Source organism: the organism of the source record quoted next, unplaced genomic scaffold (assembly GCF_019419815.1).
Source record: "Pyrus x bretschneideri cultivar Hongxiangsu unplaced genomic scaffold, Pyrus_bretschneideri_v1 Contig20, whole genome shotgun sequence".
Taxonomy (NCBI): Eukaryota; Viridiplantae; Streptophyta; class Magnoliopsida; order Rosales; family Rosaceae; genus Pyrus; species Pyrus x bretschneideri.
In genome coordinates, this window is record NW_025999502.1 from 4,850,081 (window position 1) to 4,875,711 (window position 25,631).

A 25,631-nucleotide genomic window follows, 5' to 3' on the forward strand; every position below is an offset into this window, starting at 1 on the left:
AGTGCTTTTATTATTGAAAATTTTGATTTGAATTTATAAAAAGAGAAAGATGTAAAGGGGAGTTTCAAACATCGAATATGATCTTACAATCTAATGCTATTTTTTTCACTTGTAAGTAAGAGGTCTTAGGTTTGAATCTCGTGGATGATAAATTTGATACCAATTAGGTTGTCCATTGTATGACTTAGCCGAATTTACTCTCCTTAGTGTAAAATATATTGTTGTAATAAAAAAACATTGAATCTGATCTTATCTGTGGGACCCCCTTAGTTGTAGAGGAAAATGACAATTGAAACCATCTTACTTTTTTTTTAAGAGAAAATTGTAGTAATAGTCCTTTAATTTTAACTCACAAATTAAAACTATAAAGTTTCATCGCATGGGATTTACACAATCATTAGCCATATCGGTTGATTCATCCACATGTTAAACAAAATCAAAGCGAGAACAAAGAACAGTTGCTCTTGGTGAAAAGTCGAGGCCTAGCCAAGTATTCCACCAAAGCATATATATCCTTATTGAACTTCTACATCCCATCCTCCTTCTTTGCTTGTTCTTCTTCTTAGTCATCGAATGACTTAATGTGGTACCAATTAGTCCATGCCAAACGAGCCCCATAAAATCTAATATATTTAGAAGTCCGAATTGAATGCTTAAATGTCGATATAATTAATTAAGTGACTGACTCCAACAACGCATAGATCAAGCCTTTGTTCCCACCTTATACTTCGAGTGTTCACAATACCCAATCACACCCCAACACCTAATTGGTTATTAAATTAAATATTTTTATTTTATGCAATTTGGTTCGGTTTGACTCAGTTCTAGATAGAATCGAAACCAACCGTTTTTTAGCTTGTAGTTTAGTTTCAAACCTAAACCATTTCAAAACTGCAAAAATCAAATAGTTTAGTGCGGTCCAGTTTGGTCCTTCCTTAGGAATTGGGATCATTTTTGTGAAGATCCCATAGATTTGTCAATCATATCCCTTCATCGTACATCATAAACTACGAGAATTAACAAATATAGAAGAATTTTTTTCAAGTAAAAAGGTATATTATACTGTAAGCCTGTGAACTACGAGAATGCCTCCAAATAGAGTCCCTTTCCATGAAGGTCACGAGCTCGTATTTAATGAAAATGTGAAGGAAATTAAATTAAACGGATGTGTCATATTGTTAATTGTAAATATTTTAAATGGTATATGTACATAATTTAGATAAATTGAAGCAAAAATCATGTTATAAATGTTTAAATGTAGAAATTTAAATTTTAACGAAAAAATAAGATTAAAATCGAGTTCCACGTAAAGTTATGTATTTTCATACAAGTTAAAATAGGGTGTCTTTTAACGCATCGGGAATGTCAACTACCCAGTAGTAGAAAGAGGGATTTCCCTCAGTCACTGGCTCACTTCTGCAACAGTCCGATAGGCCTGATTCGCCTGAAGGCACGTGATCGTCACCTCACCTCACCTCGGAACCAGTATTTAGGGCTTCCTACTGAGTGCTGAACGTTCTACTCGTTCGCCCTAAGAAGACGAAGAGGAAGACAGACCCATTTGCCCTCATCGACTGTCGCCCTCCAATGTAAGTCTCTCTCTTTTTCTCGCTACAATCTGCGCGCTTTTGAGCTGAAGATTTGTTTGATTATATCGATCTACTGCTGTTTTCATGTTGAAATGTGGCCTCAAATTTTGTGGGTTAGCGAATTCTGTATTTATTTTTGAGGGTTAAGTCCAGATTGTTGCCCAATTTTCAAAAGTTGATTCCAATCTGGTCCTATGCTTTTAAAACATTCCAAATAACAGATGTCTGATTTTCAAAACATTAGGTAGTTATTTGTAATGTTTTAAAAGGTTGAGACTAATTTGGAATCACCCAGAAAAAAAGGTTGGGTAGCTTTTTGTACTTAACCCTATTTTTTGTGGGTAACATTTTATTCAATTCGATTTCACATTTGAAATGCAGTTTATGAGATTGAAGATTGAAGCATAAAATTTATTTTTGAAATGTAGTTTATCGCATTTCAAAATACTTTGTTCAACGGGTTTTGTAAAATGAGGGAAACTGTTTAATTTTTTGGGATTTTGTTGAGAAACTGTTCTGATTCTTGAGTAATTTGCAGATTGAATTCATTAGTTTAAACACGTTTAAAGCCTTTGATTGTCTGTTGAATTTTTCCTTTTGCTCAAAATTTTTATTACTTTGACCTTTCGGAGTGACATCATGTTGTAATGGCCATTAAACTGTCTCCTATAAAGTATTCTGGTTTTGTGGGTTTGGAGTTTTATGGATTAGCCAAACTAAGTCCGTTTTCTAACAATGATTTGTGATGCTTGTAGACAATCCAGATGGACTACAGCTCTGAAGATGAATCTGATATTAGTGATTCCGAGATCCATGAATACAAAGATAAACCCTACGAGCTGTTGCGGGAGGGAAAATATAAAGTAAAGGGTCCTAATGGGACTCTTAGATGCCCATTTTGTGCGGGGAAGAAGAAACAAGATTACAAATTCAACGAACTCTTCCAACATGCTTCAGGGGTGGCCAAAGGTTCTGCTCTCAGAAATGCAAAACAGAAAGCCAACCACCTTGCCTTGTCAATCTACTTGGAGAATGACCTAGCCAGTGAAGGAGACCAAATACAACGTCCAATTTTACCGGCACCTGTCGCACAGCAAGAAAAGCAAGAAGATCTCTACGTGTGGCCTTGGACTGGCATTGTTGTAAACATAGTGAGCCAGCCAAAGGATGGAAAAGATCTTCTAGATTCTGGATACTGGATGAGAAAGTTTTCAAAATGTAAACCTTCAGAAGTTCATACTTTGTGGAACGAAGGCGATCCTGCTGCATGCGCTGTGGTATATTTCAGTAAAGATTGGAGTGGTTTTGGGAATGCTACTGATTTTGAGAAGATGTTTGAAACCGACTGTCAAAGTAAAAAGGATTGGAATGCAAGAAAGGAACAGCCTGGCTCAAGCATCTATGGGTGGTGCGCGCGCGCTGATGATTATCATTCCCAAGGGCAGATAGGAGAGTTTCTTCGCAAGACAGGAGAGCTTAGAACGGTGTCTGACATTGTACAGGAAGCAGCTAGAAAAAGAAATGATGTTGTGGCAAGCCTGGCCAATAAAATTGATATGACAAATGAGAATCTGGATGAACTGCGGTACAAGTACAATGAGAGGACACTGTCCTTAAGTAGGATGCTTGAAGAGAAAGATCGGCTGCACAATGACTTTGTTAAAGGTTTGTCCTGGCCCTTCTCCTGTGCTTTGTTTTTTGATGGGCATGTGTGAAGCACATGCTCGTGTTTAAATGTGCCTATGCATTTGTGGTGAATTTTATATCTTTGCTTGATTCTCTTATATATATGGCATTGTTGGGGTTCCTTGACGAACTGTTTTCGAGCTTATCAGAAACGAGGAAGATGCAGCAAATGGCAAGAAATAATGTTCAGAGAATATTAGAGGAGCAAGAGAAATTGAATTATGAGCTGGAGTCTAAGAAAAAGAAACTTGATACCTGGAGCAAAGAATTAAACAAACGTGAAGCAGTGACTGAGCGTGAGAGGCAAAAACTTGACGAGGATAAAAAGAAGGTAACATATATCACATACTTGTACTACTCTATATTTTGCATTGTAATAATTTAAGGTAAGCATTGAATCTACTTGTTTACCAGCAGTCCATATGTTGCATTTCTTTTTGATTTACCTGTATTCTGTCAATTAGCTACAAAAACAGACGAATTTTGTCTAGTTGGATTTAATTTTATTAGTTAATCAGGTCTGTAGATATTTCAAGAATTTGAATTGTCAAATTCTATAACTTGATGAAAGCTGTTTTACCTACTCAATCATTAACTGTTCCAACTATAGCTTAATTAATGGAGTTGGAACGTACTAAATTCCTATGCAGTTATAGGAGTCTGAAAGAGTTCTACACCTCTATAAATGGGGCTAAATGTATGCATGTTTAATCAAGTAGTATTAGAATCATTTCCTGTCTGTATAAGATTTAAGTCATACCCAGTTTCATATGTGATTAATGGGAGACTGGAACAGTTTGAGACCTCAATAGAAGGGGTTAATTGTCTGCATTAGGAGTTAAGTAGTAAACAGTCCATTTGTCATAATGATTCATTATATCCATTTAATTTATGGGATGCATCAAAATTATGTGAGTTCTGCTTCATATTGGTTTTTATTTTATGGAGGTTTCAATATCCAGTTTGGTTTGTAAATGGGTCAAGAGTTTATCGTCATAATCATACAAACTAAGCTCCTGTAAACTTGTCTAGTAATTCAAACACAGCCATGTGCTAAAAAAATCAAATTTAGAAATGCACAGCCGGTAGGTAAAGCCGTTGCTTGGTTTGTGTTCTGGGTACTAAAATAGTTTCTGCCCTTCCAGAATGATGAGAGAAACAATTCACTCCAATTGGCTTCCGAGGAGCAGAAAAAGGCTGATGAGAGTGTCTTGAGGCTGGTTGAAGAGCAAAAGGTGTGAAATGTAATGTTAAGCTCAATAGGAAAATTTCCTTGCTATATCTGTGTTTCTATGGTTTTCACTGACTAGGAATCTGAACTTTTCAGAGAGAAAAAGAGGATGCCTTAAATAAAATACTTGAGTTAGAAAAGCAACTGGATGCTAAACAGAAGCTAGAGATGGAGATTGAAGAGTTAAAAGGGAAATTAGAGGTGATGAAGCATCTGGGGGATCAAGATGATGCTGCGGTTCAATCGAAGATAAAAGAAATGGAAGATGAATTGGGGGAAAAAGTTGATGAACTTGAGGATTTAGAATCTCTAAATCAAACTCTTATCACCAAAGAACGCCAAAGCAATGATGAGTTACAAGAAGCGCGTAAAGAATTAATAGCGGTATGCATTTCTTCCTCCATTTTAGTTCGAACTTTGTTTATTGATAGTTATATTTATTTTATATACCCTGTTATAAGGATGCCCACACTTTAAGAAAAGTAAGGACCATATTGTTGGGGCTGGACCCACACTGTGGTTCCACAATGAAAACTGTACGGTTTTTTAAGTGCTCAATTAAGATCATCCAAGAAAACCAACCGAAGTGGAACTGGTTTAGCCATTTTGGTTATCATCTGATCATTACTTGGTTTGTTGAAACACTGTTCGCCAATTTCTTTGTCGAAAGACAGTAGGTTTTAGATGTTTTTGATTTTTCGCGAGGATGATTGTTGGGAAGCCTTAAAATATATGGTTCAGAACATTGGACCCTTCACATTTTACTTTTTTCTTCATAATCTTTTGTTTCAGTGTATTGACAGGGTTTATTAATCTAGGTGGGGAAGAGTAAACTTGGCCAAAAACATGAGAGCTGATTCCTAAACTCTAAATGGTTACAGTTTATTTAACATAATTTTACTCTCTGGTAGATTGGCGGGATCCCACAAACGTGAAGTCACCTTTATAATGGTGGACTATATCTGTAAATGTATGTTTGTGTGTGTGGATAGAGATATTCTTTTATTAGATTGTCTCACAAGTTATGCTTCTTGATTATCAAACTGGAATAGTGACAAGGTGGAACCATCTTAATTTTGTACTTTGATTGATAGTTTGGCAATACAACGCACAAGAACCCATTACTCTCTCTCTCTCTCTCTCTCTCTCTCTCTATATATATATATATAATAATAATAATAATAATAATAATATAGTATATACACATGTTTATTTATTTGTTTTGTATAGACACAAACTTATGCATACTTTTGATATTCTATGAAACGTATATCCCACTTTCTAATGTTAACATAGTGACTTATTATGATTATTCTTTCCACACTACATTGCCTTGGAAGGTAATGGAATCGGAGGCTGGGAAAAGTACATTAAGAAAGAAAAAGAAATGGCCAAAGCACTTTAGGGTGATGAGTTAGTAATCTATGATAAATTCTGTTTAGTAATCATCAAATCTCACGTGCTTTTTGTTTGGCATAATCTTGTGGCTCAGACCAGAGTATAATATAGAGTTCGGAAATATGCTGCTAGTTGTGTTTTCTGTTTGGCATAATTGTTTGGTTCATACTTATAAAACGAAAATACTGGAAAAATTATTTGTAATTAGCATATTTTCATCTTATGATAAAGAGAGATAATGAAGTCATGAAAGCTCTTACTTGTTTATCCAGGGTTTGAGTGAAATGTTGAGTGGTCGATCTAATATTGGGATAAAGAGAATGGGTGATCTTGATCAGAAGCCCTTCATGAACACATGCAAGGAACGATTCACTCTTGAGGAAGCACAGGTGCAGGCCTCCACTCTATGCTCCTTGTGGCAGGATAATCTGACAAATCCTGATTGGCATCCTTTCAAAGTTATAACAGTCAATGAAGAGCCCAAGGTATGTCTTTTGAATACCATCAAATTGATGGTTTCCGAACTCATTTATTAACCAACAATGAAAGTGGAGATGTGAACTCCCAACTTGCAGTGATATCATGATAAAAAGCTTATCTAGTAACTCGTTATTTCAAAACACACATACACACAATATTCCTATTTTGTTTTCAACTATTTCTTGGTCTTTTAGTAATATCAATATACCAATTCTGAAACATAAATTAGTATTTTGCAAGAACTAGGCACCCTTTCTTTGTTGATCTTTCCTGCACTCGAGATTCTTTCATTTCCCACTATCACCCTACCTGTCTACAAAATATTCAAACATGGAACAACAAAGCCTTATCCCACTAAGTAGGGTCGGCTGTATGAATCCTAGAACGCCACTGCGCTCGGTTTTGCACCAAGTCTTCTGTTAGCTTGCATTTTGACATTGATATGTGTATATATTTTTTTCTTATACCTGGGCATGAATCAGAGTAGCCTTATTAATAACTCCGTAATATGAGTGTTTTTTTTCCTCTGTTTTGTGTTCAAATATATTGGGTAAAAGTTTTGCTGAATAACAATTTCCTTATTGAGGATACAATGAAGAAATTTTTTTAGAGATTCAAGTTTTTATGCATATGAAGATGCTATATGTAATTATGTTACTGTTGTGTTAAATCACCCCTTCATTAGGACAATTGGAAGGTGGTTAGAAGATGATTAATTTGCTGAGATGCAATGTGATGCAGGAAATACTTGATGAGGAAGATGAGAAGCTACGGAATCTGAAGGAGGAGTGGGGCAATGAGATACATGAGTGTGTCGTTACAGCCTTGAAAGAACTTAATGACTACAATCCAAGTGGGAGGTATGTTATCTCTGAACTTTGGAACTTTAAAGAAGGAAGGAAAGCTACACTGAAGGAGGTTATCAGTTTTGTCTTAAAGAGTATTAAGACACTCAAGCGAAAGAGAACATGAAGTGAAGGTTAGTTCATTATTATTTGGAAGTTGAATTTTTCTCAATATATTGGATTGTTGTCCTCTTGTTGTGGGCAATTTGTTAGATTAAAAAAATTTCTGTTTTCGTATTGCCTTGTCGAATTAACAATTTCCTTTTACTGTTAATTTCATTTTCTGGTTTGATGCATTCATTATTACACCAATGATTTCAGCTGTTATTTAAAATGATTATTAGAAATTCGATAGAGACATACATTTGACGTCCTTTGCAATACATCAAACCACTTTAGATATTGCTGTTGATTCGTGTTCCATTTTAATCAGTTTGTCTTTTGAAAATTAAGAGGCTCAAGTTTGGAGACATGTTTCACTCAGTGTAGAGAATATGTAGTTTGTGGTGGGGATAATAGTTGATTGAAAAGCAATTCTCATGCCTTACAAAAGAAAAACAAAACAGAACACATTTATGTTTAGCAATCTCTGTCTAGTAGAATTCCTGTTAGAGCAAGTGTGGTGGTTTCTGCCTTTCTGGTGTTCTTGTATTATAAAGTTTGTAGGGGAACTAGTAACTTATGATTTTCTTCCGTTCGTTTTTATATCTCTATGCATCTTGTACGAATTCAACCTAAGCATATTGTTGTTGCAAACACGCAACTGCGTTTAAATGACTTGAATCTCGAGGATTTGGGTAACACATTTGTGTATAGAATCAACTGTTGGAAACAAAACCATTCTTCCAACCATTGTCAAGATTTGTTTCTCACACAATGTGAGGTGTAGTGTGGCAGGCCTGGTAGCAGGAGGGCAGAAGAGGAAATCCAGAGCAGCGAGGGTCGATGGTAAATCTACAACCAGCGGTTGGATCGGATGGCAGGGAAATCATGTTTCGTAGGGACTCTACTTTGTCTAGTTGCATCTACTGTAGTGCTTGTGAACCTCTATTGATGACTCTATTGACTACGCTACTACTTTTGAATTATGAATGCCAAGAGAGTACCTCCTGGACAAAATAATTATAATTTGACGTTGTTGGATTGGAGATTCTGATTCCAGCGTGAAAATTCTGTTTCGAATCAGAAAATATTTTGGAGCAAGTTGGAGGGAAATGTGGTGCATGTAGCTATTTTGATTTCTGATCCAACCCAAAGCTCGGTTGAATGGTGCTTGTATTTTTAAAATGGAGGAGTTTGGAGCACTGTTCTAAAAACCTCTGCTTAGCTTCGGAGCCTGGGGCGTTAGCTGGCTGGCCACTGTCCCGATTAGTCCTTAGGCATTTGAAAATTAAGAAAATGCGTTTAGACCCACTTAGGCGTTCGCCTAGCCCGCCTAGGCATGCGCTAAGGTTGCTATTTTCACTTAAACAAAAAATTTATAACTTTCATTTGGCATTTTAATTTTTCAATAATGTTTTAGTGACTTGTTGAATATTTGGATGAACACTCATTATATGATTGTCCCTCATATTTTCAATAGGTTCTAATACTTTATAATTTATGTCATTTTATTTTGCAATTTATGTATCTCAATGCAATTATATGTGTTTTTTTTTAACAATAAATAAGTACTTAATTATATAATATATAATAAATTTACATAAATCTGTAATGTCTGTCTAAACCTCGGTCTAGCCACCTAGGCCCTAGATCCCAGCCCATTGTCCCCGATAAACGCGTAGCGTCTTTTAAAACCTTGTTTTAGAGGTGATTCAATAATTGAAATCATTCGATTCTTAGCTTGTCTTTTAAAAATTATCAAAGCCAAAATTCTCAAAAATCAATAATTGTTTAGATTCTAAGATTATCCGTTGTTTCATTTCTTATTTATTTTTAATGATAATATGTCGAGAAACATGCAAGTGATGGATCACACACTGGTAGATAATGATTGTATTCAATCTAATCTGTTCCCGTTCGCCATCTCTTTCCATTAGACAAAAACTTTCATGGCACATAATACTTGCCCGAGAGTTTCTCTACTAATTTTATAGGTGTGGATTATCAGCATCTCTTTTTACGAGATAAAGCTCAAATGCGACAAATATACTATTACGGTAGCATACGCAATCTTACATGTTAATTTTGCTGCACATGACACTGTGCTATCTCGGGCCACAACTGTGACAGTGCACGGGATCGATGACACAAACCCCTTCCATTGCCTTGCACCTGTCCACAGCCAACCAATTAAGTTTTGCAAAGTGGCAAGAGGCTGACCTAGTGGATCCCACGGCCAACAAGGCCATGTCACTTTCACCTGAAAAATAAAAATCCTCTGTCCTTTTTTAAAAAAAAATATTTTTATATTATCGCTTTTGTATTCATTATCTCTGTTTGTTCTTTCTTCTTCTCTTTCTCTGCCCGTCGTTGAGCGCAAGAAGCCAAGAACAAACCAAAAACATAACCAAAACAAAAAATCTGGAAGCACATCTTCTCTCTCACCATATCCCTCTGTTTCTCTCTCTCTCTCTCTCTCTCTAGAAACCTCGCTTTCTGGCTTCCTTCTCCTTTGAGCCCGCAAGTTCTCAGTCCTACCCACGGTCGGATTTGTGATGCCATGTTGACTTTCCTTTGATTCGAGGTTGGTTCTTATTTTTGTGTGTTTGTATATAATCTAATGCATATTTCGATCAATTAATCAAAAGCTTGGAGTTTTGTTGAATGATTTTTGATGGGTTCGTATCGTTTTTAATTGCTGTGTAACAGAATTGATTGGGGTTCATGTAAATCTAGTGGATTCAATTGGATCCGCTACGTGCGTTTTTGATTGAATCTGTCACTTGGGGGTTTTCAAATCTCACGGCTGTAGTCCAAATTCTTGGTGGGTTTTTTAGTTTTTACAGAGGAATGCCGCTCTTACCGAAAATCGATTCGATTCATATTCGTGAGGTGTGGAACGACAATCTGGAGGAGGAATTTGCTTTGATACGCAAAATTGTCGATGATTATCCGTATGTCGCCATGGACACCGAGTTTCCGGGCATTGTTATTCGTCCGGTGGGCAATTTCAAGAACAGTTACGACTACCATTACCAGACCTTGAAGGACAATGTGGATATGCTCAAGCTGATTCAGCTCGGCCTCACATTTTCCGATGAGCAAGGGAATTTTCCCTCTTGTGGAACTGATAAACAATGCATTTGGCAGTTCAATTTCCGCGAGTTCAATCTCAATAAGGATGTATTCTCCAGTGATTCTATTGAGCTTCTGCGCCAAAGCGGCATCGATTTTAAGAAGAACAACGAAAAGGGTATTGATGCAAAGCGGTTTGGGGAGCTCCTAATGTCGTCTGGGATTGTGTTGAATGATAACGTGCATTGGGTCACTTTCCATAGCGGCTATGATTTTGGATACCTGCTAAAGCTTTTGACCTGCCAGAACTCGCCCCAAACTCAAGCAGGGTTCTTTAATTTGATCAACATATACTTTCCAAAAATATACGATATCAAGCATCTGATGAAGTTTTGCAATAGCCTCCATGGCGGGTTGAACAAGCTCGCGGAACTGTTGGAAGTGGAGAGAGTTGGCATTTGTCACCAGGCAGGTTCGGATAGTTTGCTCACGTCCTGTACGTTCAGAAAACTGAAAGAGAGTTTCTTTAGCGGTTCGATGGAGAAGTATGCTGGTGTCTTGTATGGTTTAGGTGTGGATAATGGACAGGATACTTTCTGAAGAGAAAATAACAGGAAAAAGAGAACATGATGAGAAAGCTGGTTTCTTTCTTAACCTTGTCTGTGTCTGATACTGCATCTTCATGTACAAATTTGGCACAACTTTGGTACTTCTCATTGCTTGCACTTTTTTCGATTATTCGACTCACGGATTGGGTTGCATTTGCATATAAAAGCATGGTTCGGATGTTTGTTTTTTAGACTTTGAAGCATCCGTTCAGGATAGGTTAATTCAACTGTTGACGTGTGAAAACAATTACGTTCTGTTATGGCTAACACCCTTACTCTGTTTGCCTTCTCCTATAATAACTCAACCTTAATACGCTTTCATAGAGAAAAAACACGCTCTTTTTTACGAATAGATGGCGACTTTGAAGTTTTAGAGCTCTCCTGCAAGGGTTCAAACTCAAAGATGCAAGATTTGACAATCTCTGCCGAACTTTGACAACAGGACATCCACCACATTTCAGTTCCATGGCTTCTAATCGAAGGAGGGTATTCGCCATCATCTTTTCCATTTTCTCCATCTTCTTCTTGTGTAGATAGATTCGAGTCACACAACAATTTCCATTTTCTCCATCTTCCTTTTGTGTATATAGATTTGAGTCACACAACAATTTTGTTGGGCTTATGCATCCTCAACTCTACCTGTGTAAGTTTATCTGACATTGTTGGTCTTAAGTCTGGATAAAGGAGGAGAGGGAGGGCGTCAAGTAGTCAACAATCGGCATTCCTATCTTACGTTGAATCCTTGGGATGCGATCATACCAACTCACATGCACCGGATTCCATCTAAACTCCGAAGTTAAGCGAGTTTGGCGAGAGTAGTACTAGTATGGGTGACCTCCTAAGAAATCCTCGTGTTGCATCCCCCCACAGCCGACCCCACCTAGTGGGAAAAAGCTTTGTTGTGTTGTTGTTGTTTGTATCCTGGAGGTCGAAGTTGAGGGATATGGTGTTGCATCAGTTTGTGGATTTTGTCAAACCGTAATGGGCTTGAATCTTTAAAAAAAAAAACCGAAAAACTCGCGTCTCAACCTAATTGTTCACGTGTTTCTTAAAATAATATTATTTCATTGTAGTATTTTATGATAATTTCCTCGTAATAATTTTCCCAAACACTTAAGATATGCAACTAGGGATTCCATGGAATTTCTAATGAATATTTTCGTTTAAATTCACCCATTTCTACTTCAAGCAAGCCAAATTCCCATTCTAAGGTTTTGTTGCTGCCTTCCACCACAATTTGAGGCGCAGCCGCAGTTTCTATTTTGAAAACAATGAACAAATCCAAGGCCATGATTAGCGCCATTCAACGTTATCTCTACTTCGACTTTCCCACCAATTAGGGTTTAGATTTTGGTTTTTTTAATTCGGCGTAAAGATTAATTTACATATTAGACTGAGTTTGTGGGTAATTTAGGATTTTTATTTTAAACAAACGATATTATTCACATTCAAAGTGGACTATACCTAAATACAATATAAGTGTAAAAAGTAAGTTTGATGTAATAAAAATAATATGAGTTTAAATATTTCTTTGACCGTATTGGTTTTATTTTGCCTTACTATATTTTTGGAAAATAATAATGTGTATATCCTAAAGTAAAGTTCCCACTCCACTAGATTTTGATTTTGGTCAACTTACATAGTTTTGTCATTCTTAAAAGTTAAAGGGAATTGATATGCTTTTCAATTTTTGCTCTGATATGATGTGTGTTGTGATAGCTGACATGACATGACAAGACTTTATTTTATTTTTTTGCATATTTAAAATGTAACTCATCAAATTTAAGAGTCCTAAATAGGGGTTTAAATCCGTTAAAACAATTAAAAGAGTAGTCATCTCATTGTCTCTTATCGATATAGTTACTATTTCTCTTTTTTGTTAAACGCTAATTTTTGTCTCTTATCGATATAGTTACTAATTGATCGCTGACCGCATTCTTGAATTAAGGTATTACGAACTAATTACTTAGATTACTTAGTTGGAGGAAATAATTAATTGAATTAAGTTTAAAAGGGTGACTTAAGTTTAAAAACGTTGTATTAGATATGCTTTTATTTTCGATTGTAATAACAACGGTTGTACAAGAGATTTTTTTGTTTTAATAAATTTTTTTTCTATATAAAAAGGGCAATCTTGCATTTTCATGGTTTATGAGAATAGAAATTCTAGAAAATTCATCAAACGTGTCCTAATTCTATGTCTCCAACCAGGATACAGTTTTTAATGACCGTATCTAAGAACATATGGCATGTAACTTATTTCACCTAAAATTGGTGCTACAATGACTTTATTAGCCAATACAATACCATCAAAATCATACCATTACCCTCCAAATTCAAATATTACAAGGGCAAACTTGTAATTTGACCAAATTGATTTTCACATCTCGTCTCACCCGCTCTTTTATTGTTATCCATCACATTGAATAAATCAAACAAAATCGACCGTTATAATAAAATAAAAGTGTGTAAGAAGCTAAAAAAAGGGTATCAAAATCATCTCTTATTTTAGGCCAGCGTTCGAGAACGAAAGCGCCAATGTGCACAAAGGATGGGATTTTGATGGCGTGCGAGGCATAACCGAAAAAACCCAGGACACTAACTGGAGAGAGAGAGAGAGAGAGAGAGAGAGAGAGTAGGGTGCCCAACACTCGGGCTTAAATCCCTAAAACTTGGCTGCTTTGTTTTCTGGGTGGTTGTTGAAATGTCTTGTTCCTCTGAGAAAGAGCTGGAGGAGCAGCTCAAGGAGGCTGGAAATATTCTCCTCAACCCTCCTTCTGCTACCGAGGAGCTTCTCAAATTCCTTGGTGTAATGCCCCCTATACCCTCTCTCTCTCTCTCTCTCTCTCTCTCTCCCTCTCTCTCTGTGTTGTATTTTACTGCTTAGACAACACACACAGATAGATACACACATATGGTCATATACATGTTTACTGAGCTAATTTTCTTTGTTGGGTTTGATGAATTCACCGGAATGCTGAAGTGGGTTGATCATCATTTTGTTGAATTACTGACTGTTGGTGTTTTATAGGTTTCTGTGTGTGTATTTGGGTTTCTTTTGGGCTAATTGAAAACGTTAGAATACAAATGAGTGATGGCTTGAGATGGGTTGATCATCATTTTCTGAATTCTTTAGAGTCGGGCTTAAATGGGGGCTTATTTTTGCCCAATTTTTACCTAAAAATTGGCCTTTTAATGTGGTTTCGGTTTCTTGTTGATGTTTGTTTGCTCCAGTCACTATTGTGTTTTAAATGAACAGATGACTTTTATTTCCCAATTTCTTGTTGCCTATGATTTTTCATATTTGAATATTTGATTCACATTGTTGCTTATCAAAAGATAATGAATGTATACTGTTGCTTGTTAAAAGATGTTGCGTGTGTGTGCATGCGTGGCGGTGTAGGTTGTTTAACCTTCTATGACGTTACGCAAATTCATAATAAGTAAATTAATGATTTCTATACACTTCCAATAAGTACCTCCTCATCATTTCTGTTCAGATTTGATAATCTGCGAGATGCCTAAATAAAATCATACTTAGATATTGATAGGTCCAATTGCAAAGACATGTTTGTTTACTTGATGATGGTACATTTCCAAAGGTTTAAACTTATTGATGATCTTTCCTTATTGTTAGAGCCTGTTTGTTCGTCTGGTCTTAAACTTGATTATCTGTGGTTTTTCTTTTTAGTCTCTTAGTTTCACAAGGCCCTACATATTTTGGGTTATTAGACTCACCTTCATTGAGTGCTTATCTTTGAGCAGCAATTTGGCTTGCCCAAGCAACCTAGTGGTTCTCGGGTTCAAGTTGTGAAAACTGTCTCCCTAGAAACAGTCACAGTAGGCTGCCCTTTTTTGGACTGGCTTGCATGTGAGAGGGGTTTAGCCTGTTTTGAAATTGATATACACTTTTCCTCTACGTCTGACAAGTAAGGCTTGAGATGATCATTTTCTTAAATTAGATAAAGTTTATCTTCGATGCCATTCAGTTGGTTTATTACTCCTTAGTATTCTAAGGCTTGAGATGATCATTTTCTTAAATTAGATAAAGTTTATCTTCGATGCCATTCAGTTGGTTTATTACTCCTTAGTATTCTGTCTGCACTAAATCATATTGCTCACATATGGCTTATTTCTTGGAAGCCTATCTTCTCTAGAAGATTTAGCCAGTGAGAACTGGAAGATGGAAGCGGCTGCTTTACATGGTTAACGGCTCGTACCTAAGAACTTTGCTATAGTGATATTGCTGATTCTTGTGGTGCTTCAAGCATGTCTAGTCCACCTTGCTCTTTCACAGATTTTACTAGATAATTACAAATGCAGTAGTTAATTGTTCTGTCTTGATGATATGCATAAATCTATTTATGATTTGTCCTCATTTAGTTGTTTTGTTCGTTATACCTATCTCATGTATTTTTCTTTTTTCTTTATGGCTTTTCAGATTGCGAAAACCTGAGATCCTCTGTTTTTTTTTTTGTATTTTAGGAAGCTGAGGGTTTGTTGTCAAATGTTGAGCAAGCACCACACAGGTCCATGCAAGATGCACTCCTACCGATAATGAAGGCATTAATTTCTGATGAGCTGTTTAGGCACTCAGATATGGATGTGAAGCTATATGTTGCTTCTTGCATTACTGAGCTTACGAGAATAACAGCACCGGTTCCTCCATACAATGATGAATGGATGAAGGTATTGTTGCTCTAGTAAACTGTCTTCAATCTAAAGTAATCGTTAATCATTTTGAAGTTCTACATCTTGCATCCTCCAATGCATATATTTTAATTTTATGGGCTCTTAGGACTTCATTTTCCATTTATTGGTTGAACAGGAAATCTTTCAGCTGACTGTAGCAGCTTTTGAGAAACTTTCGTATGTTTCCAGTCCCTTTTATAGAAAGGCAGTTTCCATTCTTCATATTGTGGCAAAGGTCAGGTCAAGCTTGCTGATGCTGGACCTTGGTTGCAGTGCATTAATTCTTAAGATGTTTCAACATTTCCTGAAAATAACCCAGTAAGAGCTTTATTCATGCTGTTTATGATGTTACTTATTGACTTCTGATGATGCTTTGCTGGAATGTGAATCGTGGTTGAATTGAGAAATGAAATTTGTTGTAAACTTTCATTTTTGGTAAGTGAAGTTTTCTCTCATATAATGAGCTTTAATATATATTAGATATATACAACTACCAGAAACTTCTGTAATATTATCTGGTATTTTGATATGGAAGCATAGGAATTTTCGTGTCACATATTTATATATCGTGAATGGCATGAGAAAAACTGTACTGCTCCACTTCTTATTAATAGTTAGGCAATTGTTTGCATGGAATAGTAGGGTTTTTATTTTTGTTATTTCAAGTTGATTCCTAGAGGTTTCTTGTCTTTTATTGTCCGTATCAAGAGCATGCTATTCTGAAGTGGGGCAGAATTTTCACGTTAATACTGGGCATGTTTTCCGTCAAACCACAGTTAGCTAATCAGAGTTAGCGAGGTAAAACTGTATGTTTTATGCACCTAGAAATTATTGATGAGTTTCTTCAGATTGTATGGTCTGCACTGATCTTGAGCCAGAGATTTGTAGGGTTTCCTATCTGCACTCCAAGAAGAGGGAATAACAAAAAAACACTGGAAAATTTATTCATAGTTTCATTTGCGTAATGAATTTAGACAATTTTCCTCATCAGATCATCATCTTCACAGTTTCTCTTGTAGATACTTTCTGCTCTCAAAGATCCATTTTGAACTTTTACTCTCATTTGACTAAAAAACCAAGGTTCTAAAAGACGCTAGGCGCTAGTCGGGTGGCGAGCTGAGGCCTAGCGCCTAGGCGCCTAGGCGGACTAGGCAGATTTAACTAAATCCATTATATTTCATATAAATAAGTGTATGTTTATACTTAAAATATATAAAATTTCATCATAAACTACAAACTAGAATGACACATATATTATGAAGTATTGGAACATAATGAAAACATGGGGAACAAGCATATAATGTGTGCTCATTTAAGTATTCGACAAGTCTCTTACAATTTATTGAAAAAAATAAAATGCAAAATGAAAGTTACCTATTTTCTGCCCAAGTGAGTTGCAACCTAGGAGGGTCTGGGCAGCCTAGGCGGGTGCCTAGGCGGTCTAGGCGGGCGCCTTAGCAGGTCTATGTGCCCTTTCTTAATTTTCAAACGCCTAGGCATTAATCGGGGCGGTGGCCAGCTGCCTAACGCCTAGGCGGCGCTAGATAGGGATTTTTAGAATAGTGTAAAAAACAAAGGGCAAAAGAAAGTGGTCTAGAAGACCACTAAAAGAAAAGAAAGCGGGAGAGAAACAGAACCAGCTTAAAAAGCCAAACAGGCTAAAAGGACTACAGCACCACAAACTTCCAGTCCCACCAAATATAAGAGAAAGAAATAAGCCTAAAATCATTAGAGACAGAAGCTCAAAGAGCCCGAAACTGAACTTTGTTCCATAGCCTTCTTGTGTCCCTCAACCCAAACCTGCTAGCAAAGATTAGCAGTTTTTAGGCCAAACCGTCACCACCAAAACAGATGGAATCTACACCAAATTTTCGAAGTGAAAGGGAAAAGTTAAAATAACTATGCTGAGCATTCTCAATTGAATCTTTTCTCAGAAGACATGATTGTGGAGGAAAGAAACAGGGTCTTCTTTGTTTACTTCTAATGACAGAGAAGGTGTATGGAGTTATAAAATAGACAATCATTGTATCTGTGGTGTTCATGCTATTTATTTTCTGTAGAATTATTCATATAAACAGTAAGTTATAAAATAGACAATCTCTCTGTGCGTGGTGTGTTTTGATTTTAATGACAACTTGAAGCTTTGTCTACTATCTCAAATACAGTAGTTCATGTATTTCTTTCAAATGATTTACAACTTATGGCTTCTACTTGATTAATGTTAAGGTCCAATCATCCACATTCTGTATTTTCAGCCATGGAAACTATTATGACCATGGTTTTAGATGAAAGTGAAGAAATTCCTGTGGATCTTGTCAAAGCTCTTCTATCCAGTGTTAGAAAGGAAAATCAGGTCATAATCTTCTCCTTTACATCTTTTTTTGTTTTGTTCTGTTCTTTTTTATGAATTATTATTATTAAGTTGTTATAAATCATTCCGTTTCTTCACTTAAGATGCCTGTTACTTTTTCAGACTGTTTCACCTTTTTCATGGAAATTGGGGGAGAAGGTTATAGACAATTCTTCAGCTAAGCTTAAACCTTATCTAGTGGAAGCAGTGAAGTCCATGGACACTGCTTTGGATGATTATGCTCAAATAGTGGCTTCTATATGCCAAAATGGATGTCAAGCTGTGAAACATGATCATGTTAATGATTCTGTGAAGATTCTGGTAAGCCAAACTGGTGATATTGTCAGACTTGATGTGTTCATACATATATATATATATATATATATTTACTGTTATGCTACTTTCTATGTAGAGATTGTTAGAGAAATTGGAATGACACTGCTTTGCTTATATTACATGGCATGTCAGGAAAAGTTATTGGGAGGAAAGTTGTATGATCTAGCTTATGAGTTATGACATAAGTCTTTGTGCATGTGTGCTTGTATGTGAATTAGGAAGTACTGAATGATTTGTTCATGTATATTTACTGTTATGTCCATTCCTCTCCTCTTTGTTTTCCTTTCTTTTTCCTTTTTCATTTGAAACTTACACTCATCAATAAAAAAACTTCTTCATTATCCAGGTGACCGAGGGCCCCAAGGCCATTGCTGTTTGTCCCAGAGAAGTTGAAAAGACTGTAGCCACTTCTACTGAGGATGAACACATCAGACATAAAAATTCTACTGCAAGATTACAGCATTGCCATCGTACTAAACCCTCCAAGGTTGTTGATTCAAGAGATAGTGCTAAACCAGACAACTCCTCTTCAGAAGCTATCAAATCAGCAACTGCGCCATGCTCGGCTCCCAAGAAGAGAGGTCAGAAATCAAAATCTTTGAAGGGTTCAGAAGAAGGATATGACAATGCTCAACCCAACAATTCACTCTCTCTGAACGCTGTTAAATCAGAAATTGAGCCATCCTCGGCCCCAAAAAAGAGAGGCAGGAAGCCAAATTCTTTAATGAACCCAGCGGAAGGCTATGACCATTCTTGGATTAGTAGTGGGAGAAAAACTCAAAAACCATCTGCCAGCGGTAAGTCTGATTACAAGGTGTCTAATCCTTCACCTACAAATGATCTTCTTCATGCAAAGGCTGATGTGCCCTTGATGCTTAAAAATGTGAGGGAGCCACCTGGTTCCAAACCTAAAACTGAAAGGGATGTAGGAGCTTCTCTGTTTCTTCCGAACAACCCTCTTGGTGGATCCCAACACATAAGGCGCCGACCGAAGAAGAAAGTTGTAGCAGACCATGCTGCTGATCCTAGTTCCCTTTCAGCTGTGAAGCAAGAGCTCTCAATTGCTCAAATTGAGGAGAGAACTCCTCAAGAAGAAAAGCCCAAGCTGAGAAAGAAATATAAGGGGACTGTTAACATAGGAGAAAAACTACGGGAGCAGCTTAGAGATGTTAGACTTGCTGAAAAATCAAATGAGGGCTGCATTCGTTCTTCGGTAAATGTGGTCACAGATAAGGAATCTGAAGTTCCTAGTGATCCTGATAAAGCATCACAACAACAGTCGTCTTTAGATGTTGAAACGAAGAGTACCACTGATCCATCATCTGTCCATCGTCGTATTAAGAAAAGTAGGGGGAATTATGCTTCTCAAAAGGAGAGTGCTGAAGCATCTGGTAGCAAGGTACTTTCTCTGACAATGATGCAAAAATAAATAGATATTGAAATTTTAAGTTGTCACTAGTAATGACTTTGAATTTTCTTCTATATTTGGCTGGGTCTCCCATATGAAATTATCCACTTCTGCAAAAGATTTCTGAGTCTGCGAAAAAAATGAATGAAGATAATGAAGGAACCCCTAAAGTGGTTCTCAAGAGGAAGCGTATCATTGAAAAGGAAGAGGTAAGGATTCTAAACTTCATTTGCAATTTAAAGTATGCTTAGTTATACTTTGGTGCTAAATCATGCTTACAATTTTTTTCTCTTTTGAACAAAAAGTATACTTTTGGTATTGTTTGTTTGTTTGTTTGTTTGTTTTTATTTTTTTTTAATATATTTTTGGTCATTCAACTCAACCATTATCCTCACTTTGTCACTTTGGACCATTGTTTGAGTAATATTAATTAAAAAGTGTAGATGAACAACATTAGGTTGGCTGTATACTTTAGTGGCCCTCAACTTTTTTATTTCAATCTAAATGGCCCTTTTAGCATCGTCTTGTAGACGAAGCAGTGCAAATGAACAGTATTATTAACACTGTTATTGGATTACAAAAGATATAACCTGAGTAAAATCTCAGTGACTAATATGTAAAAGGTTCTCAATATCTCCTTCCATGCCTCTGCTTTTTGTCAGAAGATATGGACAAAAAAAAAAAAAGCTGTTATTGTTCAGTTTGGTCTTTGTACGTTGGAATATTCAGTCCAACAACAAAGTTCTGAAATCAGGTGTATTTGAGTTAAGTAGTGGCATTAAAATTGATAATTCATGCTTTCTTTCCCTTGATGATAAGGACAGTATTAAACTAGTAGCAAGGCCAATGCATTTTAGTAATGTATTGCGGTCTTATAATATTTTTCCTCGTTTCTTACTTCTTTAACGGGCCTTAGTTAATAGAGCAGAAACAGTGAGGTATGGGTAGTCTCTGCGGATTTCAATTTTCAACTGGAGATTTAATATCTTAAGGAGCTCACATTGGATTTGGATTTGGTACTATGGTGTACTTTTTGAACTTGGGAATCCTCCAAAGTTAACATGTATCTCTCTTTATAGTTTATAGTTACACTAGAATAAGTTCTAACTAGAGAAGTAAAGATATTAAGGAGAGCGCATTGGATTTGGAACCGTGGTGTTCATTTGTGGAAAAACCTTTATGCTTATACATGCTTTCTGCAGTTATTTTTGTGCCAATATGTATTAGTTTACATCTCTTTTTGCATGATTTGTTACACATTCTTTTCAATAAGTTTAACCTTTTACTAATCTATCAGCACTATAGGTGGAAAAACACCAACAAGTCTGTCACCTTTATTATTATTTTTATGTAAGTGGTTAAAGTATTGTGTCCTACTATATGGGAATAATCACCTTCCCATTATCGTGAAAATGCACAATCAATATGTGCTTGTTTAAGCCCTTGGGGTGGGCTAATGCAACCAAAAGACAGAAATAAATATGTTTCTTACTTCATTTACTCTTAAACTAAGTTTGGTGGATGCTTTCCTGAATACCAAATGTCCATTTCCCCCCTGATGTATTTAGTCAAGTATGCAGCATGCTAGGCAGGTATTTTCTGTTAGCTATTACATATCCTTACTAATTTGAATGTATTGTTTTAAGAACATGCTTCCAGGTAACGAATTTCAGTTTCTTCTAACTTCTAAGCTCACACATCCCCTTTTATCTATTCATTTATTGGTATATTTAATAATTTTTTGTTTTTGTAAATTCAACTTTTCCAATTTAGGCCTCTCAAATGCCTGATCTCGGTGAACGGTTGGTTGACAGAAGAATAAAGGTTTGGTGGCCACAGGACAAAAAGTGAGTATTGCAGAACTGATGATAAAATGACATTCTATTTGTAGTTAGTCAATATTTACTTTCACCTTATACCGTCAGTTGTTTTCATGTTTCTATGTTTGCTAGGTTTTATTGATCACTAATGCCTTTAGGACTTGGAAACATTATCAAATAACATTTTGCTATAATAAAAAGGCTCCATGACTTTCAGTGGATTCGAGTGGACACTGATGAATATGCTTGTGGATATTATAATTGGGTATGCTTCGCTCAAGAGGGGACTTGCCATTTTGTTTGTAGTTTTGTACAGAATCTGGTTAGGGTTTTGCAAAATCTTGGTTAGGATTTGTCAATATTGAAATTATTGTAAATGGGTTTTGTTTCTTCATTCCTGGGTCAGGTCTATCTCATATGACGGAGAAGGTTGATATAGTATGTCATAAAACAGGACGTTTTGGGGTTCAAAAAATGATGAATGTGATTCTTTGGCACTGAATTTTGGATTTGTATTGTTTGCTGCGGAATCCATATCTCTGTTCTTGATCCAATGCAAGAAGTCAGTAACTTGACCATGACTTGCAGGAGGTTTTGATGTGTTATTTTGTGTCCGCTTATGATCCCTTCAGTAGATACCCCATGGGTGAAATTTTTGGCTTCCCAAACTGCCAGAAGAGTCAAATCCCTCTTGGGTTAATGCTTTATTCTTGATGCGATTTTTCAATGCTTTTTTATATGGCCCCACTAAGTCTTGACGCTGGAGTTTTAAACCCCAAATGATTATTTTCTTGCATGAAATTTCTCTCTGCAGGTTTTATGAAGGTGTTGTTTCTTCTTACGACCCTGCCAAAAAGAAACACTTGGTGAGTTGGATTTATGATCTTTGGTCTTCATGCTATATTGTCTGTCTTCTTTTGCGTATCACAAAGATGAAATGTTAGATCGAAGATCTTCCACTACTAGAGTCCTTGAGTTATAGACATGATCTCCTTGGTCATCTAGCCTGACAGTTACGGTTCATTTCATAATTTTCTTAGCATGATGCGTAACTTTTTTCTGTTTGACTTCTTGCACAGGTGTTGTATGCTGATGGGGATGAAGAAAACCTGAACCTCAAAAAGCAGCGCTGGAAACTGATTGGAGATGATTTGCCAGACGTATGTGTTGTGCCTTAAATTGCACTTTTTTTTGTTATTCATATTTTATTCATTGGTGTTATTATTCCCTATCCTGCGTAACTTTTCTTTTTCTTCAACAGGTCGAATTGGAGAATCTGCTAAAACCTTCTGCTGCTTCTGATACGTAAGTATTATTCCCTAAATAATATCAGTTAACTTCATAGAAAATTCACTCTCTTGTGCCTCTGACAAGTGTCTGTCTTTTATGGTTAAACTGGTGTTTGCAAAACTGATTCTCTCTGGCCGCTTTAGACAATTAGGGGAAGCACAACTAATCTTTCTTGTCATCATTACTCCTGAAATTCTCATCGTGTTCTGGACAAACCTTGGATGTCCTTTGCATTTTTGCACGACAACACACAAAAAGTTTTTCTTGAGTATTTGTCACAATTATATGACAGTAATGAGCTCCCTTAATAGAGTTTTGAATGTATTTTCACTATAATTTTTTTTTTCCATATAAGTTTTGCTTCTTCTTTTAGTGGTTAACCTAATAATACAGATGCAATTTCATATTACTATATATTGAGTTTTCAAACTAAAGGATCAATGCAATAGGCTTTCAAAAGTACCCTAGCAGTGGAAAATAAGTAACCACAACCTTAATTCAATACAGTCAAAGATTTTATGCAGAGTATAGCTTAGATTGCTCATAAGTCATTCTTCACACCAAATGGTTGATATCGTATTTACCTCGCCTAGCACAGTGTGGCTGCTTCCATGTACATGCCTCTCTAATCTTATTAATGATTCGGTTGTGCATCTTGATCAGACTACCACAAAAGAGAAAACGGAAACCAAAATCAGAGCCATCAAAACAAACAAACACCGGTCTGTCCTCAAAAAGGTTGGCTTTCCTCTTTCACCTACTCTTAGACCTGCTCTTGACTTGAGGATGCCACATGAGTATCCAATCAACAATCTTGCGCAGAGAGTTGGTTGCTTTCAGATTGTCTTGAACTGTTATTTCTTTTGGTCCCTAACTGAAATTTCATTTGAAGGATGTCTAGACGTGGAGTCTCAGCTGGAAGCAAATCTGCAGACTGTTTTGTACTAGGTGGGCATAAAGTTACCAATGAATGTGACGGTGATCAAACCAAGGAAAATGACGGATTGAAGGATGATGGCCAAATATCTGCTGGTAAATTGGAGGCGAATATGAAGACTGGTATTGGCTCTGCCACAGTAGGCGAGCATAAAGTTATTGATGAACGTGAGGATGATCAAGCCAAGGAAAATGACGGAGTAAAGGATAATGGCCAAATATCTGTTGGTAAATTGGAGGCCAATATGAAAACTGGTATTGACTCTGCCACAGTAGGTGAGCATAAAGTTATTGATGAATGTGAAGGTGAGCAAGCCAAGGAAAATGACGGATTGAAGGATAATGGCCAAATATCTGCTGGTGCAGTGCAGGCCAATATGAAGACTGGTATTGACTCTGCCACAGTAGGTGAGCATAAGGTTATTGATGAACATGAAGGGGATCAAGCCGTGGAAAATGACGGATTGAAGGATAATGGCCAAATGTCTGCTGGTAAATCGAAGGCAGATATGAAGGCTGGTATTGACTCTGCTGCAGTAGGTGACCATAAAGTTATTGATGAACGAGAGGGGGGTCAAGCCAAGGAAAATGCCGGATTGAAGGATAATGGCCAAATGTATGCTGGTGAATTGGAGGCTGGTATGAAGACTGGTATTGACTCTGCACAGCTCACACCGGAGACTATGACCTTATTGAAGGGAGAGAGTCCAAAAGTCGATATTGAACCTTCTGGTAGGGAATGCTTCAAAGAACTGATGGAATTGGGCAAGGGTGCAGAGAACGCAAGATCACTTAACGTTAGTTAGACTAAAGTGCATATAGAGATGACAGGTAGCGATTGATGGGCAAGCTCGAAAGTGCATGATTTTAGCTCTAGTAACGTAAGTGTCGGCTAGTCTCTGTTTTGTTTCTTTTGTATACACAGTAACATGCACCCAGACAGTGGTTTTTCCATTTGATGTAGGTTTTATATGAAGTAATATATAAACCGTTGCAGAAGCGCTATTCGCTCTCTCTTAGATTCATTCCCATCACCATTTATGGGTTTTTCCTTTGGACATGAGAACTGTATGATTTCATATGTGTACTCTCTCTCTCTCTCTCTCTCTCTCTCTCTCTCTCTCTCTCTCTCTCTCGTGCGCTCGCGCAGAAATACATACTCGTAGGAAAGAATGTACCATAATAATCAAGTTATACTAAAAGCAGAAAACGAAAAGAGTTTTTGCCCATACTATGCAATCTTGGCACATTTGATGGAATTATTAAAGGGTGGGGCTAGGCTGTCCTGTGCATGGCATTACCTTGGACTAGATAGTTGGTCCGATTCAAAAGAAAATGCAGGACTGTGTGGCGTTATTTTTATTTGTCTGAGCTCAAACCGTACTCAGCATTTGGTGGACTTAAGTGAGGTCTGTATCTCGGTTCATTTTTCCAATACCATCCTACCAGGTATTTCTCTCTCTCTCTCTCTCTCTCTCTCTCTCTCTCCAATTCTATGTAATCTGGTCTCATGATGTGTCTATCTTTTAGGTCCTTGTTGAATGATCACAAACAATGATCACAATCAAGTGATACAGCCTTTCAATAAAACACTATGGCGTGAGATGAACTTTACCAATGATTTTCGATTTGGTTATTATTTTGCAGGAATGATACTAAAGTGAGCTTGGAAAAATGAAGAGTCCAAATCACGAAGCCACATTGCGCGATGCGCAGCGAAGCAACAGTCCTGACTTCAAATTCTTATTAAATCGAGTCTCTGTTTATATACATGTTTCATGTATG

General features: G+C 36.7%; 3 protein-coding genes and 1 non-coding gene across 7 annotated transcripts; all 4 read left to right on the forward strand.

Moving 5' to 3' along the window:
• The first annotated feature begins 1,360 nt into the window (after positions 1-1,360).
• LOC125477100 (factor of DNA methylation 1-like) lies at positions 1,361-8,377 on the forward strand. 2 transcript variants are annotated; one of them, XM_048583934.1, is made up of 8 exons: positions 1,361-1,589; positions 2,345-3,254; positions 3,425-3,606; positions 4,421-4,510; positions 4,603-4,890; positions 6,177-6,389; positions 7,126-7,363; positions 8,127-8,377. In XM_048583934.1, exons 2-7 carry the CDS (start codon positions 2,354-2,356, stop codon positions 7,354-7,356), a joined length of 1,905 nt encoding a protein of 634 aa, XP_048439891.1. In that variant the 5' UTR covers positions 1,361-1,589; positions 2,345-2,353; the 3' UTR covers positions 7,357-7,363; positions 8,127-8,377. The 2 variants fall into 2 exon arrangements, with proteins under 2 accessions (XP_048439891.1, XP_048439890.1); XM_048583933.1 differs by having other exon boundaries at positions 1,362-1,589; positions 8,119-8,377.
• Positions 8,378-9,674: 1,297 nt separating this feature from the next.
• LOC103945353 (probable CCR4-associated factor 1 homolog 7) lies at positions 9,675-11,205 on the forward strand. Of its 2 annotated transcripts, none has more exons than XM_048583709.1 (2): positions 9,675-9,915; positions 10,169-11,205. In XM_048583709.1, exon 2 carries the CDS (start codon positions 10,182-10,184, stop codon positions 11,004-11,006), a length of 825 nt encoding a protein of 274 aa, XP_048439666.1. In that variant the 5' UTR covers positions 9,675-9,915; positions 10,169-10,181; the 3' UTR covers positions 11,007-11,205. The 2 variants fall into 2 exon arrangements, with proteins under 2 accessions (XP_048439666.1, XP_009354185.1); XM_009355910.3 differs by having other exon boundaries at positions 9,676-9,915; positions 10,041-11,205.
• Positions 11,206-11,759: 554 nt separating this feature from the next.
• Positions 11,760-11,877, forward strand: LOC125477183. Its single transcript, XR_007258349.1, has one exon. It is a non-coding gene; the product is annotated as a 5S ribosomal RNA (ribosomal RNA).
• Positions 11,878-13,545: 1,668 nt separating this feature from the next.
• Positions 13,546-24,865, forward strand: LOC103945354 (sister chromatid cohesion protein PDS5 homolog D). Of its 2 annotated transcripts, none has more exons than XM_048583935.1 (13): positions 13,546-13,823; positions 15,500-15,703; positions 15,843-16,024; positions 17,933-18,059; positions 18,180-18,377; positions 18,739-19,791; positions 19,920-20,009; positions 21,574-21,647; positions 22,435-22,486; positions 22,700-22,780; positions 22,882-22,925; positions 23,574-23,648; positions 23,812-24,865. In XM_048583935.1, exons 1-13 carry the CDS (start codon positions 13,719-13,721, stop codon positions 24,650-24,652), a joined length of 3,126 nt encoding a protein of 1,041 aa, XP_048439892.1. In that variant the 5' UTR covers positions 13,546-13,718; the 3' UTR covers positions 24,653-24,865. The 2 variants fall into 2 exon arrangements, with proteins under 2 accessions (XP_048439892.1, XP_009354186.2); XM_009355911.2 differs by having other exon boundaries at positions 13,547-13,823; positions 23,803-24,865.
• Positions 24,866-25,631: the final 766 nt, after the last annotated feature.

What these genes read in the sequence shown, in the direction of transcription:
- LOC125477100 (XM_048583934.1), top strand. Translation starts at nt 2,354, where the DNA reads ATGGACTACAGCTCTGAAGATGAATCTGATATTAGTGATTCCGAGATC. An exon ending in GCACAATGACTTTGTTAAAG is followed by an intron (nt 3,255 to 3,424) that starts GTTTGTCCTGGC and finishes CGAGCTTATCAG; the next exon opens with AAACGAGGAAGATGCAGCAA. An exon ending in CGCGTAAAGAATTAATAGCG is followed by an intron (nt 4,891 to 6,176) that starts GTATGCATTTCT and finishes TTGTTTATCCAG; the next exon opens with GGTTTGAGTGAAATGTTGAG.
- LOC103945353 (XM_048583709.1), top strand. Translation starts at nt 10,182, where the DNA reads ATGCCGCTCTTACCGAAAATCGATTCGATTCATATTCGTGAGGTGTGG.
- LOC103945354 (XM_009355911.2), top strand. Translation starts at nt 13,719, where the DNA reads ATGTCTTGTTCCTCTGAGAAAGAGCTGGAGGAGCAGCTCAAGGAGGCT. An exon ending in GTATCATTGAAAAGGAAGAG is followed by an intron (nt 20,010 to 21,573) that starts GTAAGGATTCTA and finishes TTTCCAATTTAG; the next exon opens with GCCTCTCAAATGCCTGATCT. An exon ending in TTGGAGATGATTTGCCAGAC is followed by an intron (nt 22,781 to 22,881) that starts GTATGTGTTGTG and finishes TTTCTTCAACAG; the next exon opens with GTCGAATTGGAGAATCTGCT.